General features: G+C 35.0%; 2 protein-coding genes across 2 annotated transcripts; both read left to right on the forward strand.

The window, feature by feature from the left end:
* The first annotated feature begins 8862 nt into the window (after nucleotides 1-8862).
* Nucleotides 8863-9246, forward strand: LOC141706183 (14 kDa proline-rich protein DC2.15-like). Its single transcript, XM_074509003.1, has one exon. It carries the CDS (start codon nucleotides 8863-8865, stop codon nucleotides 9244-9246), a length of 384 nt encoding a protein of 127 aa, XP_074365104.1.
* A 4547-nt stretch (nucleotides 9247-13793) lies between these two features.
* LOC141666700 (calcium-dependent protein kinase 8-like) lies at nucleotides 13794-19505 on the forward strand. Its single transcript, XM_074472852.1, has 9 exons — nucleotides 13794-14076; nucleotides 14317-14876; nucleotides 15132-15255; nucleotides 15392-15535; nucleotides 15751-15903; nucleotides 16045-16160; nucleotides 16267-16434; nucleotides 16763-16993; nucleotides 18768-19505. The coding sequence occupies exons 2-9, from the start codon at nucleotides 14370-14372 to the stop codon at nucleotides 18906-18908; spliced, it is 1584 nt and encodes a 527-aa protein (XP_074328953.1). The 5' UTR covers nucleotides 13794-14076; nucleotides 14317-14369; the 3' UTR covers nucleotides 18909-19505.
* Nucleotides 19506-20258: the final 753 nt, after the last annotated feature.

Consider the following 20258-nt stretch of genomic DNA (forward strand, 5'->3'; position numbering starts at 1 on the left):
GATGAGACCTATGTTACTCAGACTCGGCTAGACGTGTCCGAAGTATCAGACTCGGCAACATTTTGTAAAATATCATGTTTTTGGCTTAAAATAAGTGTCTGAGTCCGAGTGTCCATGTCCAAATGTCGAGTATCCGACACGGTACTCGAAGGTAAACTGAAGAGTCCGAGTAATATAGGATGAGACATACTTTAACCTTCAGTGTTGCAGTAGGCAGCCAGGATCTATGGTCATTGTAAAAGATTTCAAATTTGACTCATTGCCTTCTAACTGCAATTTCAATTCCCATCAAGAAGCAAGAAGGTCGGAGACTGCAAATGCGTATTCCCATGTCAATAATGTGGAAGGTAAAGAAATCAAGATGTGTTTAGGGTGTCAACATCCGACTTGCACAGTTGCACTCTACGAAGCAAGGACACGGGTACGGATGCATAATACAAGAACACGCGGACTTGGCACGCCATATATAAATGTTATACCCAAAATTTGGCACTGGATTGACTTGGGTCAAACGCGGGCTGGTTACAAGTCAAAATTGGTGTCACATTGAAGAGGACGCGCCTGTTTTGGGAAGAATATGTTACAAGGCAAGATGAGTGCATGTTCAAGAAAGGACGCGCCCGTGAAATATGGACGCGTCGATATCTTTGAAAATGCTTAGCAGATGAAATCTTATAGCGATGGAAGCTGTATGATGCGTCAACTTTAACGATGACGCGTCATAAGGAATGAGATGTTGTGCGTGATGGTTTAGAGGAGATGGTACAAGTCTAATAAGGTTAAGGACGTGCCCTAGATTTTAGGACGTGTCCTGTGGTTTTGAATGCTATAAGGAACGATTGATGAGGAAACAGGTTTGGATTTATGAAGGTTAGGATGTGCCCAAAGGTTTGGGACGCGTCCTGTGTTTGGTCTATATACTTTTGATGTTGAGTTCAGGACAAGGCTTGCATGGAGAGGAGCAATGGAGGTTATTTTTACTAATGTATTTATTGCAGGTACTCTTTGAAGAATTCCCTCCTTGAGACGGTCAAGGAGGGGGATGTCCGTGAAAAGCTTGAAGGCCTCCAGGGGTATGCCTGATGATTGAAGGCCTCCTCCTGTATTCAACGGGTGTCCTCGTTGGGGATGCGGGGTTTACTTTGGTGTGTGCTTTGGGAGCTCTGTTCTTGTATTCAACGGGTGTCCTCGTTGGAGAACTTTGGAGTCATCCTGCACTTTGCACCCAAGAGCTTGGGATCACCTGTCCTGTTATCTGGTGGTTTATCCTTATTCGGGGGACAGGGACGCGTCTGGCACTTGGGGTGAACCGTGGCTATACCTGCGTTCATAAATCAACGGAGATAGCTGTAGCGGAGTGTTATCCTTGCGCAGGGAGATGCACTATCCGTGAAGTCCTGCGATTACGGACGAACCTTGGGCCTTCGCGGTTGGGCCTCATAGTTGGACATTCCTAAAGCTAGCGGAAGACAGATATTGGATGGGCTTCTACTGGACTTAGGAATAAGAAGTCTAAACCCATCAGGCTTCTTGTTCTACGAGAACTACGTCAGGCTTGATCCCTATATAAAGGATACGTAGGCACATTGAGAGGGTAAGAAGTTGAGAGCTGATAAGAGAGCCACCACTTACTCTGATCAATCTCAGCCTAAAACAACCACAATCAACCACACACCGCTTAAGTTTCCGGCAAAGAACCACTGTCACAGATCTTAGTTCCGACGAGAAACCTCAATCTTTGTTGTTACCAGATTCCTCCGTCAACAAATTGGCGCTAGAAGGAGGGGGGCTAATTAAGGTCGCAATCTTAGGAGGAAAAGATGTCTTACAATCGTGATGGAAGTTCTTATGATGGAAGTGACAGCAGGTCAGAAGGAGAAGGCGGGGGGCGCTATACTCGCCACGAACCTTACGTTCCCAGAAACATGGCGGATCCACCAATGGCTCCGGATGTGGGGGGGACACCTTCAGTTCTCATCAGCAACGCTGATATATTGGAGCAATTATATCGCATGGGGGATACTCTTAACAGTTTTAACTCAAGGCTGAACACGGTGGAGCGTCGAAAGACGAGGAGAGGTCGTCGTTTCCCCCGTCACGGTCACGCCTTGGGAAAAGCCCCTGAAGTTGAAGGAGATACTCAGGGGAGCGGGGAAAACCCGCGAATTACTCCATGGCGCTTGGAGTACTCTGATGATGTAGAATCTATTGTGGAGCTTGCGGATGAAGACACTGATGGCAGAGAAAGGCCTCGCCTGGGTAACCAGGTAGTGCCACACCCACATAGGTCTGGGCGTACGATAAACGAGCGTCGTCGTGCGGAGAACACTCAAAACAAAGATGAGGAAGGAAGGGATCTTTCAGCCTTGAAAAGGAGGCTTGGCATAAGGTTGGAGGATGACGATTTGAGGATGTTGCTGGTAGAATGGCAAAAGGAAGGAAACGCCGGAGAAGCGAGGCCCCGTGACACGACGCGTGTGCCCCCCGCATTCCAAAGGGATGACGGGATGCGGCACCACGAGCACGAGCGTGCCCCTCCGCGAGGAAGGCCCGGGAATTACTACCGGGGATATCAGAGGAATGGACGAGGAAGAATGGGATATCAATACGGAAGAGCCCCTTACAATGGTAGGAGAGGTGGAGCACACTCCGCTGGGGAAGCCCCGTCGTTATTCCCGTAGCTTCCCACAGCGTTACTGGTAATAGGTCTGAGGCGCGTCCTCATGATCAGGACGGCGGGCGAATTCAAGTAATAATGCAGAACAATGACGAAATTTCGCGACGCGGTCAAGATGAACCTCGCGTACGGGAAAATATTCAGAACCAAAATGGTAACATGCCACCGCCGCAGCCTCAGGGTGAGGGGCGGCGAGATCCTCCGCAACACCCGGGGGGTAATCAAGGGGAATTTCAGCAAGTCGCAGAGCAACCCCAACAGCCTAATGTTCAGACCATTCCTGGGGTAGGGACGTTTAATGTGAATGACCTCAAGAGGTTGCTCAACCATCTTGAGGGAGGAAGAGTAACGGCGACTGCGCAAGCTCCTTCTCCTTTTGCTGCTGTTGTGAGGGAGGCGCAATTGCCCGCGGGATACAGGAACACAACCAATGACTTGCATTTTCACGGGAATTCTGATCCTGTGGAGTTCTTGGGGCGTTTTAACATTGAAATGGACGTATATCAAGTACCTGATTTGGCTCGATGCCGTCTATTGGCAGCCACTTTCAGAGAAGGTGCTCAGCAGTGGTTCCAAAAACTTGGTCCAGGTGTAATTACATCCTGGGAACAGATGAAAACTTTATTTTTGACACAATTCCAAGCCGCGGTGAAGTACACACCACATGTTACCACGCTGGCTAATGTGAAACAAAAGGAAGGAGAAAGTTTGACTTCGTATTTCAAGAGGTTTAATGCAGAATCTACTTTGGTGAGGGGTGCAACTGATGAAATATTGAAAATATTGCTTATAGTTGGGTTGCGTGTGGGGACGGATTTCTGGAAGCACCTACAAGGGAAGGACCCAGTATCACTAGCTGATGTGCTTCCGCAGGTGGAGTCGTTCAAAGCGATCGAGCAGTCGCTTACAGAAACAAAAAAGAATGACAATACCCATAACTCCAAGGGGCGATCCAAGAGAAGGGACAGATCCTTGAGCCCAGATTATCGGATTGACTTGGGTCAAACGCGGGCTGGTTACAAGTCAAAATTGGTGTCACATTGAAAAGGACGTGCCTGTTTTGGGAAGAAAATGTTACGAGGCAAGATGAGTGCATGGTCAAGAAAGGACGCGCCCGTGAAATATGGACACGTCGATATCTTTGAAAATGCTTAGCAGATGAAATCTTATAGCGATGGAAGCTGTATGACGCGTCAACTTTAACGATGACGCGTCATAAGGAATGAGATGTTGTGCGTGATGGTTTAGAGGAGATGGTACAAGTCTAATAAGGTTAAGGACGCGCCCTAGATTCTAGGACGTGTCCTGTGGTTTTGAATGCTATAAGGAACGATTGATGAGGAAACAAGTTTGGATTTATGAAGGTTAGGACGCGCCCAAAGGTTTAGGACGCGTCCTGTGTTTGGTCTATATACTTTTGATGTTGAGTTCAGGACAAAGCTTGCATGGAGAGGAGCAATGGAGGTTATTTTTACTAATGTATTTGTTGCAGGTACTCTTTGAAGAATTCTCTCCTTGAGACGGTCAAGGAGGGGGACGTCCGTGAAAAGCTTGAAGGCCTCCAGGGGTATGCCTGATGATTGAAGGCCTCCTCCTGTATTCAACGGGTGTCCTCGTTGGGGATGCGGGGTTTACTTTGGTGTGTGCTTTGGGAGCTCTGTTCTTGTATTCAACGGGTGTCCTCGTTGGAGAACTTTGGAGTCATCCTGCACTTTGCACCCAAGAGCTTGGGATCACCTGTCCTGTTATCTGGTGGGTTATCCTCATTCGGGGGACATGGACGCGTCTGGCACTTGGGGTGAACCGTGGCTATACCTGCGTTCATAAATCAAGGGAGATAGCTGTAGCGGAGTGTTATCCTTGGGCATGGAGATGCACTATCCGTGAAGTCCTGCGATTACGGACGAGCCTTGGGCCTTCGTGGTTGGGCCTCATAGTTGGACATTCCTAAAGCTAGCGGAAGACGGATATTGAATGGGCTTCTACGGGACTTAGGAATAAGAAGTCTAAACCCATCAGGCTTCTTGTTCTATGAGAACTACGTCAGGCTTGATCCCTATATAAAGGGTACGTAGGCACATTGAGAGGGTAAGAAGTTGAGAGCTGATAAGAGAGCCATCACTTACTCTGATCAATCTCAACCTAAAATAACCACAATCAACCACACATCGCTTAAGTTTCCGGCAAAGAACCACCGTCACAGATCTTAGTTCCGGCGAGAAACCTCAATCTTTGTTGTTACTAGATTCCTCCGTCAACAATAAATATAAATTTTCATATATATTTGTTGTTACGCAAACTGAAACCAATTGATAAAACCAAAAACTGCATGCGAACTAAATGAAATGCATAATTTGATCATCAAACACACAAACATATGAGTTTAATCTTTTCATTTATACAAAAATGAACGTGATCATCGAAAAAAAAATTCTTGCTGACATGAATACTTGATTTTGTGAAAGTAGTTACTTAAAACAAATTTTGACCATAATTGGTGAACAACAAAAAAATTAAAAGTAGGATTGTGAAAGAATCACCGTGTGTGTTGACTGTCAAATACGGGACACGCATGTCCAAGAATCCAACACGGGGATATGGCGTCATGGAGGGTTACCCAATTGTCCCTGGCTCCCTGCTTTCTAGCTTGAAGTCTTCTAACTGTATGGATTAACCCTGTTATATATATATATATATATATATGTATATAAGCTGTTTAAACATATGAAATTTTCAGGAGAAAACTAAAACTTTTGATATATACAAAATGATTACATGCAACAATTTAAATACAAATGCACACCAAAAGTGGTGGCAATAAAATAATAACTACGTGATAAACTTCCAGACTACGTAACTACTCAAGTTTCTCCGCTATACTCCTGAAAATTCTCCACTACTGCTACAACTCTGGTGAACTACTCATACTTACACTAACATCACTAAAACTAAATTAGCACGACTAAAACCAAATTTACAAGACTTCAAAACTTAAATAATCCATTTTAAGATTAATTCCAACAATCACCCCCTTAATCTTAAACTTATCACCACTGCTCACCTGGCATCTCGTTCATCAGCCCGTATGGCGGGTTTTCAACTGAGCCCGTATGGCTCTTTCAACATAGCCCGTATGGCTCTTTTGTTTGCCCGTCTGACAAGTTCATTTTTGCCCATATGGCATGACCTTCGGTGCCCGTCTGGCAAGATCTTCGGTGCCCATCTGGCAAACTTCTTTATCAGCCCGTTTAGCTAAGCCCGTGTGGCTTTTCTTCACAAGCTCGCATGGCTTTCGATATTCACACCTTCTTCACCCTTTAAAGATATACATCGATCCATCATCTAAAAATACACTACGTTTACCACAAATCACAGAAGACTAGGTGTAATATTGCCCATCCGTTAAAGCCCTTCATCCTCCATTAACCACCTGTCCAGCATATGTGTATACACATTGCCATGTACACACACATATACTGCACCCCATATTCCTTTTGACACAGCCTTTTACTCCACCAATATTTCCTCGTGGAATGGCCTTATAAATATTCGTTGCCCAGCAATGAAGCATCATTCCAACGCTGCACAACAATAAAACTCATCATCTTTTCCCTAGTTTCACCATTTCTGTCTCTGCACCATACAACCACTTCCTTCATGGTTGTTGTGTTGCTTACTTACTCAACTACATTTTGTCATTCTCTGTTACACCACCTTATCATGTCCTCTTGAACTGAAAGCTCTGATACCAAGTGTAGGGACTAACCTTGTTATATATATATATATATGTATACTAGTTGGTAACCCGTGCGAAGCACGAGACCAAAATTAAAAATAATAGTATTATATTATTATTTGCATAAAACTGAAACTCATAATTCGTGCAAAATACAGACCTAAATATAATATATAAATTGTTTTTAAAATATGTAGTTAAAAAAATCGAAATTAAGTGTAACTATAAAATTTCACCATATAGTTCTGGTTATGCATGCACCTAATTATTATTTATATAAATCTAACATGTTAACTTACTAATACGGTTATTTTAAAGTAAACCGATGCTTGGATGTCCAACAACAAATAAATTTAAGGAAAATAAAATTTATAGAGAGTAAAAGTTATTTTTTGTCGGTTGAGATTTTATTACATAAAATTTTAAAAATAGTTGTATAATTATTTAGTGAGTACCAAGATTTGGGACCTAAACATGATTTCGCTTATTAGTATACATAGTTGAAAACTCATGCGAAACACGGGACCGAGACTAAAAATGCATTATCTAACTTTGAAGTGTTTTTAACAGATAATAGTGAAATAAAATTACACATTAGGATCACAATCAAAGATCCAATGAAGGTAAATGTATGCAAGTATGCAACTAATTAAATTTCTTACAATTGAGTGCCTGAGAACGAGTGAGAAAGAGTAGCACACTATGATAAAACAAGAAGGATCTGTATATTGGCATAGATTTCAGGATTAAAAACTACTAGTTGGTAACCCCACGATCAGAAATTAAAAATAATAGTATCATTATTATTTGCATAAAATTAAAACTCATAATCCGTACAAAATACAGATCTAAATATAATATATAAAATGTTGTTAAAATATGTAGTTAAAAAAATTAAAGTTAAGTGTAACTCTAAAATTTAACCGTATAGTTCTAGTTATGTATGCACCTAATTATTTATTTATATAAATCTGACATGTTAACTTACTAATACGATTATTTTAAAGTAAATCGACTGTTTGGATGTTAAGCAACAAATAAAAATTGAAGTGAAATATTGTCAGTTGAGATTTTATTACATGAAACTTTAAAAAATGTTGTATAATTTTCTAGTGAGTACCAAGATTTAGGACCTAAAGCTAGTTTTCTTACGGTATAGATAGTTGATAACTCGTGCGAAACACGGGCCCGGGGTTAAAAATATCGAATTAATATTTGTAGAGAATTATTCGTAATTCGTACGAAACATGAATTAAAATTAATATATTAATATCAATATTAATTTGGTACTTGCAAAAAATAGTTATGTGGTTAAAAAAATCGAATTAGTTATGAAATTTTCCACTATAATTCTAGTTTTGCATTATTTTACTTGATATAGAAATCTAACATATTAGTTTTATTTTTGTGAAAAGAATTGTATCTCTGAACCAAATATTTGTTCTTTAGATAATTTAATATTAATATAATTTGATAATTATCTTATAATTAGCCTTTTCAATATAATTTATTTAATATTACTTAATTTTTGATAAAAATTAATTTACAAATTAAAAGTAAATAGATGTTATTAAACTTAATTTAATATTACTTAATATAATCTAAATACAGCCCATAAAGTTGGACTGTTAAAATATGTTTTTTTTAATTTAAAGTAAATAAACGTTGTAATGGACAATAACAAATACAATCGTTAAATCAATACTTTTCAGTTTAAAAGTTAATAAATGTTACTAAAGTCATTTGCTATTACTTAATTATTTTTAAAATAATATTATAAAAAATAAAATTTACAGAGAATATAAGTCAATTCGTGTTAATAGTTTACTTTGTAGTTAGTAGTTTTTCAAAATAAAAGTAAATATATGTTATTTTACTTAATTTAACGTAACTTAATAAATTTTTAATATAAGTTATAAATAAATAAAATTTACAGAGAATATAAGTTAATTTGTGTCAGTATTTACTTAGTAGTTTGTAGTTTTTCTAAAATTGAAAATAAATATAAGTTATTATACTTAATTTAATGTAACTTAATAAATTTTTAATATAATTTACAGATCATTCAAAAATTTAATTATAATCATAATGTTACTACTCAATCGTCCCATGCATGCTATACATAGTGCTTCAGAGCTAGGATAATTAAAATAGCCAGCTTATCCCTGTAACTCATCACTTATCGGTCACTTATTCGATTTAAGTTATAAGTTACTTATTTTAAAATTTCCCAAACAACGCAGGCACAAAATAGCCAGCTTATCCCTGTAACTCATTTTTATAGTGATGTAGTCATTCTGCTGGATAATCATTTGTTAGCCTAAGTGTCTGCAGTAAGATATAATCTAATGCAATGTTTACTAAAATGCACATGTTCCTCCTGATTCTTAAACTATTTTTCCTAGGATTTGATATCACAGTAATATAACATACAGTAAGGTTTTTCGAAATGGCAAGCAAGAACACTGCTTCATTTTCTCTTCTTCTCTCACTCAACCTTTTGTTCTTTAGCCTGATTAGTGCTACTAGTCCTGATACCCCAAATGTGCCCGGTTCAACAACTTCGACTTACTATTCTAGAGGTAAATGCGATGGACTGAAGTTAGGAGTATGTGCCAATGTGCTTAACTTGGTTAAAGTAGATGTTGGTTCCCCTCCAACGCTGCCATGCTGCAGTCTCATCCAAGGCCTTGTCGATCTTGAAGCTGCAGTTTGTCTCTGTACTGCCATCAGAGCCAATATTCTGGGAATTAACTTAAATGTTCCTATTGCACTCAGCTTAGTTCTTAATAACTGCGGCAAGGAGGTCCCATCTGGTTTCGAGTGTTACTAAGATACCCATTTGATTTCTGCGATTTGTGAAACAACTCTTCCTGCTTGTTTTCTGTTGATGTATCTCATCCATTTCCTTTTATGGTGCTTGTAATGCATTATTATGGTTCATTCTTTAATTTAATCAGTTCCAATCAGTCTTTATATCAACTGAGTATTCAACTTCTAGTCTTAAACATCTACTATTGAACTGTTTCCAACAAATGAGTGAAAATATATTTATACATATAGTTCATAACTCAAGATTCACTACATACCATTACCGCTTTATTCATACGTTTAAACCTATTCTGTCATCCAATGAAGGTAGATGTGTGTGTAACTAACTGAATTTTTTACAATCGAGTATCTGTGAACGAGTGAGCTGCATACTGCTTCAAGAGCTGCATCTTTGTTGCTGGTCCTGTCTCTCTGTAACTACACTTATTCGCGCTGTATATGGCATGAATAGCCTTGTCTGAGGATTGTTGGTTTTTCTCAACATTTTTTGTTTCTACCTAAGAACGAAGACAAAGCTCACTGGAGGAATGTGAACCATTGCCTTGCAACTGCAACTTGAATTCCCATCAAAAAACAAGTGTCTGAGACCACAAACACGCATTCCTAAGTCAATAATGGTGGATAGTAAAGAAATCAAGAAGCGTTAAGGGTGTGCGTTTAGGAACCGAGTTTCCTGCAAACCACTAGTTTGGTTGCTGTTGTGGTTTTTAACTTTCTAAAACCGAAAACATATGGTTCAAATTCCGGTTTTGTCTAAAAACCGAGCTAAACCGAGCCATGCTCTAACCTTACTAATGCCTACAAGGTTCATTACTAAAAATGCACAAGCCACATTGCTTCTGATGGTCCAGTAAACAGCTATAGGGCTAGGACTAATGGCAGTTACCATCTCTGGAGTGTCCGGCCTAATTTTACTGTGAAGGGAAGGCTCTTAATCAGTACTCTAAAAATCCCTGATTTTTAAAAAAATCCCCGATTAATCCTTAAAAATATTTGGCCGATCTATTTTTTGAAATCTGATTAATATTTATAAATTATTTTTGAAATATATATTTCATAATAAATAAGGTAAATATATTAAATATTATTAAAATATTTAAATATATCCGATTTTTGTTCCGATTAATCCCTCCAATTAATCCCCGATGTGCCGATTAATCCCTAATCGGTACCTAAACCAATTAGTACCGATTACCATTTTTACATGCTCTTAATTGAACTCAACAATGCACTTTGTTAAATCAAGCAAAGCCTTGATCAGGTTACAACATGATTGACTCAAACTTAATATCAGCCAAGGGCATCACTATCTAAATATCATCCAATTTGGTACCTCTATACTAAAGTTAATATGGATTACTTGAAAGGTAATCAAGCTCTACTTTTAGGAGATCTAAAAATAAATAGTTTTTCTTTAATTAATTATTTTTATATGCCTTACAATTTACGATTTGAGTATGTGTTCTCATACTGAAAATTGAACTTATAATCCGGGAAACAAGATCATTATCACTTATCCCATAGCCCTCAGGATAAATAGGTTTTTAAGCGAGACAATTTGAAACATAATTATTAAATGCAGTAAACACTTTTACTTTCGTGTAGTAATTTGCAATTACAAGTTTACAAGTTTTACCTTCACTTATATTTTGTGCAAATGTATGTCTTCACTTGTATTCCGTGTAAATTAATGCATTTAACATGCATATTAAGTGATTCTCTAAATGCAATAAATAATCAATTTAATAGTCAAACTCTCTTCTTCACTTTTCCAAATAAAATGAGAAGAAATTATTTTCCTCACAAACAAATATACTTAATAAATTACCCAGTATTATCTTAAATTGCTTTGCATGTCCTTCTTAAGTGGCGATCGTGTATGTATTAATTTTTAAGAGTCCTTATTTTTTTTCCATTCAGAAAAACTTCAAATTTCGCCAATACTTTTTAATGTTTCATGGTTAATCATGTGAAATAGATTAAAAAAATCCTAACAAAATTTCAATTGATCAAAAACAATTTGGCAATTACAATTTTTAAATTGATCATTAAGTGAATAATACAATTTTTGTTATAAAATAATATGACATATGTACATAATTTATTGATAATTGGACCATCTCAGATCCAATTTCAAAACTATACTTTTACTGAAATGATCTATACAAGAATTTTTCTATGTAAAATTTAATCTAAATATATTCGAGTTGAGTTTAACAATAATGTAAATTTTATATTATTTAGGCGTTAAAGTGCGATGAATTAGAAATTATCTTTATTTAGAGTTCTCATTTAATAATTAAAAATAAACACAATTAAATGTTTAATATGAAATAAATATTTTATAATTGAACCAAATTAAAAATATATATCATTGGAAAGTATATTTAATATACTTCAATAAATAATATTTGGTTTTTGTAAATAATATAAGAGTAGTGGTTAATCATTAGTAAAAAAAATAGTTAAGTTTACCTTTAAAAAGAAATATAATAATTAAAAGGGATAAAAAAGGACGAAGGAAGTATACTTCAAAAAAGTACGGGAAAAACAGATAAATCAAAACACACAAAAGAAGTACTCCCTTCGTCCCTTTTTAGTTATCACATTTCTATTTTTATTAGTAAATTTTGATTTACAAAAATAATTACAAATAATATTTCTAATTATTCAATCAAAATATATTAAATACATGCAAAAATCAAGGCGTCATATAAAAAACAAGAATGTTCGGTTGGAATAAAAGAATTTTATCTATCCAAGGTAGTTCAATCTTTTTTACGTACTTTCTCTTTTTTGTAAGTATATATTATTATTTTCTATAAATATTATTTTCTATAATTCTGTTCCGATTACAAACATAGTTTACTAAGTTTTGTGACCTTACTTTTATATGTTCACTTTTTGTTTTACAATAATAATTATTATTTAAATTAAATATAAATATTTTTTTAATTCAAGAATAGTATTTCCATATTTTTCCAAGTAATTGTATTATATTAAATTATATGTTAATAATTATTTTATCAAAAAAATTAGTTTATAAGACAATTTCGATTAGCAAATCCATGCAATTTGATTAGTTTTGATTGAGACAGGATTATAAGATTTGTTCATTAACATGCTATTTAATGTTTGCAAGATTACAACAATCTGTTATTTATACTTGACTGTTATTTAATGTTTGTAGAGTTAGAGATGAGGGATATAGTAGTAATTGTTAATTACTGTATGGAATAATTTTTTATGCATTTAGCACCACCCGTTGACAAATAATGAGTTTACGAAGAAAAATAAATGGGAGAGTATATTGAATTCATATTTTGAAGGAATAATATTGATATATGAATTTTAAAAGATTGCACTTAATCTTAAGTTTATGCGTATAGGATGACGTGTAAATTCTTCTAGTAGAGATTCGGGTAGATTTTCCTAAATTTCAAAAATAAAAAGATTATATGTTGAACAATCAAAATCCACCATTTTTAAAAAATCGATAAAATTTAGAGAAATTATAAAAAATACAATTTTTTAGACTTTTTTTGCAATTTTAGTATATTATTAAAATATTTACAAAAATACGATATAATCAAAATTAACAATATATGCAACTAGTCGTATAATGTTTTTTTTATTGCGATTGAGGTCGCAGAAAGAAACTCATCAAAATTGCATGAATCGAGTTGTAGAAAATCGTGTTTTTTTAAAAAAAAATTGAAAAATAATATTTTTTTTTCCAAATGAAAAGTTTTTATACAATTTTATTTTAAAATTACAGTATTTTTACAAAAATATTTTTAAATTTGGGTATTGTAAAAAACCCTAAAATTAATTAGTCTTGAACATCATCATATTATTAAGATGAACTCTTAATTGCATGACCTTGATTTTTTGAAAGATAATTTAAATTTCCTATTGAATACAATGAAAATTATATACACTCACGAAACTCAAAATTCTTATTAAAAGCATCTCCAATGGTTGTTGGTTATAATGGTTGGCTAAATAATTAAAATATTGATTATCTAAAATTTTAATGAACTATTAGGAGATTATATCTTAGTGAAGTTGGTTATAATGGTTAGTTATATTTTAAAAATTGTATGTAATTATTATTTAGTTTGTTATAGATCGAATATTTTATTGTAATATGGTAATCAAATGATTTGGCATATTGATACAGGTCTTGACATGTTCAACAAATTTGCCCAACATCAATAAATTATCTAAAATTTTAGTTAATGGTTTTGCATACTTGGAGGGCATAATATTTTTAAATAATCTCTATAATTATAATTAAGATATGCCACAAGAATTTTTTACCTAAGAAAATGCTCTAATAAAAGAAATTTATACTATTTCGAAATTCCTATAGCTATCATAACTTAAATATCCTATGGTGTATAACAAATCGCAATCCTTGCAATCTATCTCCATATATTATTAAAAAACAACAAAAGTAGCCCACATTTTTAGAATTTCAATACCTCACCTTTTTTATTAACACAAAACATAAAATTCATGAAATTATATATTAAAAAAGAAAAAGAAAAATACAGATAGAGAAGGTTAGGAGAGAGAAAAGTGGCTGTAAAAAGAGCTTTCAACTCTCTCTCTCTAGAAATGGCGGATTTGATTTAATCCTTTTCTCAGCTTGTTTGAACAAGCATTTCCATTTCTACACATTCTTTTTAAACCCCTTTTTTTGTTTTCAATTTTTAGCATTGAAAATCCATCTGGGTCATTTTCACACACACATGTGTATATGTGTGTGTGTGAGAGTATTTTCAAGAACTTGTTCAGATAGTGAAGAAAGGTGATTGCTTTTCAGGTATTTACTGTTATACCCTTTTCAAGATTTTTAGTTTTTGTGTTGTTTATCAATATTGTTCTTGATTCTTGATTAGATTTATGTGTAAAGGTTGATTTTTTTTGGGATTTTTGGTGTTCTTGATTTTGAGACAGTAATAATTTAATATTAGTGTAATTAAATTGATACTGATTAGTTGGTTTTTGTTATTTATGAGAAAAAGATTTGATCTTGGGTTTAATTTGTGTATGTGTTTGATAGGTGTGAGGGGACATAGATAGGGCAAAATTGTGAGAATTGGAGGTTTTTGAGTAATGGGTAATTGTTGTGTGGTTCCGAAAAGTTCATCACAGAAGGAGAAAAAGAAAAACAACAAACCTAACCCATTTTCGATTGATTATGGTGCTGTTAGTGGATCTGTAAGTGGAAGTAGGTTGCGTGTGTTGAAAGAACCGACGGGTCAGGATATTTTGCAGAAGTATGAGCTTGGGCGGGAGCTTGGAAGAGGGGAGTTTGGTACAACGTATTTGTGTACTGATTTGGAGTCGGGTGAGAAGTTTGCGTGTAAGTCGATTTCTAAGAAGAAGCTAAGGACTTCTGTAGATATTGATGATGTGAGAAGGGAGGTTGAGATTATGAAGCATATGCCTAAACATCCTAATATTGTGAGTTTGAAGGACACTTACGAGGATGAAAGCGCTGTCCACATTGTGATGGAATTGTGTGAAGGAGGGGAACTGTTTGATAGGATTGTTGCAAGAGGACATTACACTGAACGAGCGGCTGCAGGAGTAATGCGAACTATTCTGGAAGTTGTGCAGGTAAATTTTTGCAATGTGATGTCTTGAAAGTCGTATAATGTTGACATATGATGCTTTTTTCAGTGCCTAAAGAATAGAGATATACATGTATCATCATCGTGACTGTTTTTTGGATAATTCACAGTGGCCAGTTTTATTCATGCTAAAATTGTTTACTATGTTTTAAAGTTTAGTTTACATTCTTTAGGGCTAATTCTATCTACGAATATTTTTTTTGAGATTAAATTGTAGTTTTTTTGTGTCCTATGCTTTTAGATGTGTCACAGGAATGGTGTGATGCATCGGGATTTGAAACCTGAAAACTTCCTATTCGCAAACAAGAAGGAAACAGCTGCCCTGAAGGCGATTGATTTTGGGCTGTCAGTATTCTTTAAACCTGGTATTTCATCGTTGACTTAAGTTGATTCTTTTTAAGGTCAATAATGGTCTATATCTGTTAAAAATATTATTATTGATGTTACTTTGAGTATTTTTAATTGTATTCTAGTATATCACAGTTTTCAATTTTGCGGCAGGTGAGCGCTTTGATGAGATAGTAGGAAGTCCCTATTACATGGCCCCGGAGGTTCTAAGGCGTAACTATGGTCCAGAGGTTGATGTGTGGAGTGCTGGTGTTATTCTTTACATTCTGCTTTGTGGCGTCCCACCTTTCTGGGCAGGTCTGGTACTCCATGCCTGTGCATACCGCACTTTTGAGGCTTTAAGTAGAATAGCTATTGTAAGCTTGGGTCTAATTTCCAAAATTGGATCAAGCAATTAATGTTTTATTATGCGTTCATTATTTTTGGTCTGGTGTACTGTCTAAGATACATGCAGACATACCTTACGCTTTTCAGTAATCATTTGTCAACATAATAAGCTTTTATATATGTAGAAACTGAACAAGGAGTAGCGCAAGCAATCATCCGTTCGGTAGTTGAGTTTAAGAGAGATCCATGGCCAAAAGTATCTGACAATGCCAAGGATCTCGTAAAGAAAATGCTTGATCCTGATCCAAAGAAGAGGCTCACAGCTCAAGGAGTACTTGGTAAAGTTGTCAGTTGTCACATTATACTAGAACCTAGGACTAGTAAAGCTAGTGGGACTGTGGGAGATAAATTTCCTGGAATCACTTTTCTAAGATTTAGGAGACTATATTAAGGCGGATATCTATATATTTTAAATGCAGATCACCCCTGGATACAAAATGCAAAGAAGGCTCCGAATGTCTCGCTAGGAGAGGTTGTAAAATCACGGCTTAAACAATTTTCAGTGATGAACAAGCTCAAGAAAAGAGCCTTGAGGGTAATTTAAAAAATAAAAATCGACACATACATGTGACTATTGACTGAAATCACTACCTATACTTGCTAAGTGCAATGGCCCTTTGTGATTTATGTGAAATACATAGGTGGTGGCTGAGCATTTATCAGGGGAGGAAGTTGCAGGAATTAAGGAAGCCTTTGATATGATGGACACAGAAAAGAGAGGCAAGATAAATCTTGAAGAACTTAGAATTGGTTTGCAAAAGCTTGGCCACCATGTACCTGAAGCTGACCTTCAGATTCTAATGGAAGCGGTTAGTATTATGTTTTTTGCAAAATCATTGTTCATATTTCTCTTTTCTGTATTAAACGTAGATGTGAAGATAAGAACTCCATAGTCGACTTTGTTGATCTTCTGCTGAAATTTAGGATACCTTGGAGTTTCACTTTAGCTTTATCAGTTTCGAAATATGAAATAGACCTAGAGAATCCCAATTCTTATATTTTCATTATAATAATTTGCTACAACAATTTTATTATGTAAAGTGTATTAAATCAATGGATGCTGAGAAAAGTATTTGTTGCATGGTGCTAATCAGTTTATGGTTTTGCAAGTAGTTAAAATTAATTTTTTTTTTATAGGCCGATGTTGATGGGGATGGCACTTTAAACTACGGGGAATTTGTTGCTGTTTCTGTTCATCTTCGGAAGATGGCCAATGATGAGCATCTACATAAAGCCTTTTCATTTTTTGATCAAAACAAGAGTGGATATATAGAAATTGAGGAGCTTCGACATGCCTTAAATGATGAAGAGGATGCTAACAGTGAGGAAGTCATCACTGCTATCATGCATGATGTTGACACAGATAAGGTTAGTGTTTAGTAATGTATATCAACAAAATATGAGTCCCAAATTTTAATCTACAACATTCATAAGTTAACCTCAATTGTCATGCAAGTTTACTATGTAAAGCATGAATGCATGATTACAACTGTACTTTTGGATCATATATGAGAGACACTATTTATAGGGGCGCCCTTAGTGGTTGTTAAAAGGAATTACTAAACACCCTTAATGGTAGCAAAAACTTCTTACCAACTTACTGCAACCATGCCGGGGGATGATTTTTCAGTAAGACCCTAGTTTAATGTGAACTTACACTTGATGCCTATTATCGAAATTACATACTCACAGTACAGTGGCCTTATTTATTATGTTTCCCGCCCACTGTTTCACAGGTCATGCCGTATTTAATCAATTGAAGCACAAGGCTCATTTACTAATTTGTTAGTGAAATCATAGTTATGCGCTAGATTGATGACTATATTTTAAGAAATAGTAACTACGTATCTGAGTATTCAAGTTTAGAAGATATTTCTCATTATACTCCTTTAGCACAGTTGGGTATGAAGACAATAAGATATTAGAACATCATGTCACTTGTTTTTCAATATACTCCTTTTTGTGTAGTCATGTATGTCCAACACAACACATGTTTGTACGTTTGACTATATTTGTAAGTTTTAAGAAGTCACTTTACAAAACAGTTTATAGGGTTAAAACAGTGGTGTTTTTGAATTTGTTGGTGAATATCAATACCATGCATTTTTTTCTTTCCTTAAAATTCCATTTCCTTATTCCTCATTAGTTTGTATTTAGCATTCCATGCTTTTTGTTTAGTTTTCTTAAACCGCGGATAGACTATGAGATAACATCAAACCTATACAGTACTCCTAATCATGTGTATATACATATTCTGTTCTCGTTTGTTTTCCATTTTTAGCCAAATTGCAATAGACAGAACATTGATAAATTATAGTATTCGTGCCTTATTGCTTAAGGTCAGGTCTTTAATTGTGTGTGGAGCCCATGGAAGTTTGAAAAGCACATCTATTTATCAGATAAAAAAGATTGACACATAATGGTTCATTCTCTGTTTCTGTTTAGTGAACTACAATTTTTTTCATTAATTGTTGTCAGTAGTTACTACTGTGAAGTGTGAAGTTCCTTATGTACTATACTTCTCCACCCTTGTTAGTTACTTTGTAGTATCCTTACCAATCATATATTGGAAAAAACGTTTCAGCCTTGGGCAGTATATGTAGATTCTTTTTATAGTTTTGCTATATCAACTATGACCATTAGCCTTCTATATTTAAGTCAGCTCCACACTGACCAAGGTAGAAAGTTTATGATACAATTTGCAAGTAGTATTGAATGTGATATGGTTACAACCTTATTTAGTGAGAATCGTAAACAGCCAGAAATGAGAATATTACTTGAAACATGCCACTTGTTATACATTCAAAGCCTAAGACAGCTAGCTAAATAATCGAATTGATCAAATCTTTTAAGCATGATTTATGTAGGAACAAAGACTTGTACGGAGTATAATTTTATGTAGACAAGGTTTTTTCCCCTGTTGCACTTCATTAAACAGAAATGCTATGGATGGTATCTGTAACTTTATTATATATCATATTTAATTCTTTTTAAAAAGAAGAATAAAGTCTAAAAATTTCAACATCTTTTTTTTTGTTCTTATAAAATCTTACGGAAATGTAGTTGGAAGTTCTGGGAAAGAATCCGTGTTGTGATAAAGAAATTCCAAATCTCAAGCTTGAATTTTTGTTTGATTGTACAGGATGGGCGCATAAGTTATGAAGAATTTGCTACTATGATGAAGGCTGGTACAGATTGGAGAAAGGCATCCAGGCAATATTCTCGTGAAAGATACAATACTATCAGCTTGAAGTTGATGAAAGATGCCTCCTTTCAGGCATGAAGGTGGTTAATACTTTTAGACTTTGAAACGGGAAAAATGAAACGGTGACAGAGGTGGGAAGATAAATGGCGAATTAATAACTACATTTTTTCACGGTTTACCAAATTATTATATTTCTATATTATACGTATTTCTTTATCCCCTATGACGAGACCTTGGAAATGGTATCACGGTTATCTTATTAAATGGCCCCACGACGAGACCTTGAGGATGGTATCGGTTATCTTAATTGATTGTCAAATAGTTGCTACTTGTAGATTTTTTTTTTTGCTAAATTACACGTAGGTGTTTTTGTTTGTTGCAACATAGTTGTAGAATGGAGAGGAAGATGGGAGTAGAAGGATGTCATCGTGGTTGAAATGGGGGGTTTTGTGCTTTTGTATATAAAATCACAACTAATTTGTTCAGCTTTTAGCCTCTCCGACTCTGTTATAGGTTTTCAATTTTTAAAAGAATTATAATCTAGGTTGCTTCTTATTCCAAAAAAAAAAAGATTATGGTTACTTCAAGCTGTTTGTCTTGGGTTTGTATTTTGTAATATTACATTAGTTTTAGTTTGGTAATTGACCCTAACAATGCCTCCAAGGATTTTCACTACATAGTTCATATGCGTACGAGTATATTCTCTCTCTTTTTTTCGGCCAAGTGATCTCTTTGTTTAAATGTAATTTCTTTGTTGTCCAAGTCTCGACGAAGACAAAGACAGGTGTGTGGATGTTCTAATTATCGAAAAGAAAATTCCTCAGAGTATGTAAAGCACTTATGTATGCTGTTTGGCATATTTGGGACACTGTCTGCAATGTACATTTTGTTTAAAAATGATTCATTTTTATTTATGTTTGTAGCTAGTTTTATTATTCACTGCATAAGTAGACAACAGTTAAATAAATTGTATTCTCCTTTCTTTTGGAAAAATCTATTTTTTTTGACAAAATATAAAAAAAAAATATCTTTACAGTATTTTTTTGAGGCACTAGAGTCTACATAAATTTTGCGGCCATTGGTTTTAAAAATAGTAGTGAAAATCATGGTCTTTCTGTGTCTTTTCTACCAATATAATAGGGCTTTGTTTAGCTCGAAAAATGGTAATTAGAATGTCACTGAAAATTACGTGATCTGATTAACGAGAATGAGAATGAAATGGAAATCGAAAGGGTACAGTGGGTCTGATTTTTACCCATATAAAAGGTTCCGATTTCACATACCTACATTTGGTTTAACAAAATATTAGTTGCAATCTTAGTAGTTAATGATATTAACAAAATTTATATCTCAATAGTTCTTAATGTAATAACTTTAGAAATGCAGTAATCACATGCACCTACAATGAAATTCTGAATCATACTTAGC

Source organism: Apium graveolens, chromosome 1, assembly GCF_009905375.1.
Source record: "Apium graveolens cultivar Ventura chromosome 1, ASM990537v1, whole genome shotgun sequence".
Classification (NCBI taxonomy): domain Eukaryota; kingdom Viridiplantae; phylum Streptophyta; class Magnoliopsida; order Apiales; family Apiaceae; genus Apium; species Apium graveolens.

What these genes read in the sequence shown, in the direction of transcription:
- LOC141706183 (XM_074509003.1), top strand. Translation starts at nt 8,863, where the DNA reads ATGGCAAGCAAGAACACTGCTTCATTTTCTCTTCTTCTCTCACTCAAC.
- LOC141666700 (XM_074472852.1), top strand. Translation starts at nt 14,370, where the DNA reads ATGGGTAATTGTTGTGTGGTTCCGAAAAGTTCATCACAGAAGGAGAAA. An exon ending in GTCAGTATTCTTTAAACCTG is followed by an intron (nt 15,256 to 15,391) that starts GTATTTCATCGT and finishes ATTTTGCGGCAG; the next exon opens with GTGAGCGCTTTGATGAGATA. An exon ending in TTCAGATTCTAATGGAAGCG is followed by an intron (nt 16,435 to 16,762) that starts GTTAGTATTATG and finishes TTTTTTTTATAG; the next exon opens with GCCGATGTTGATGGGGATGG.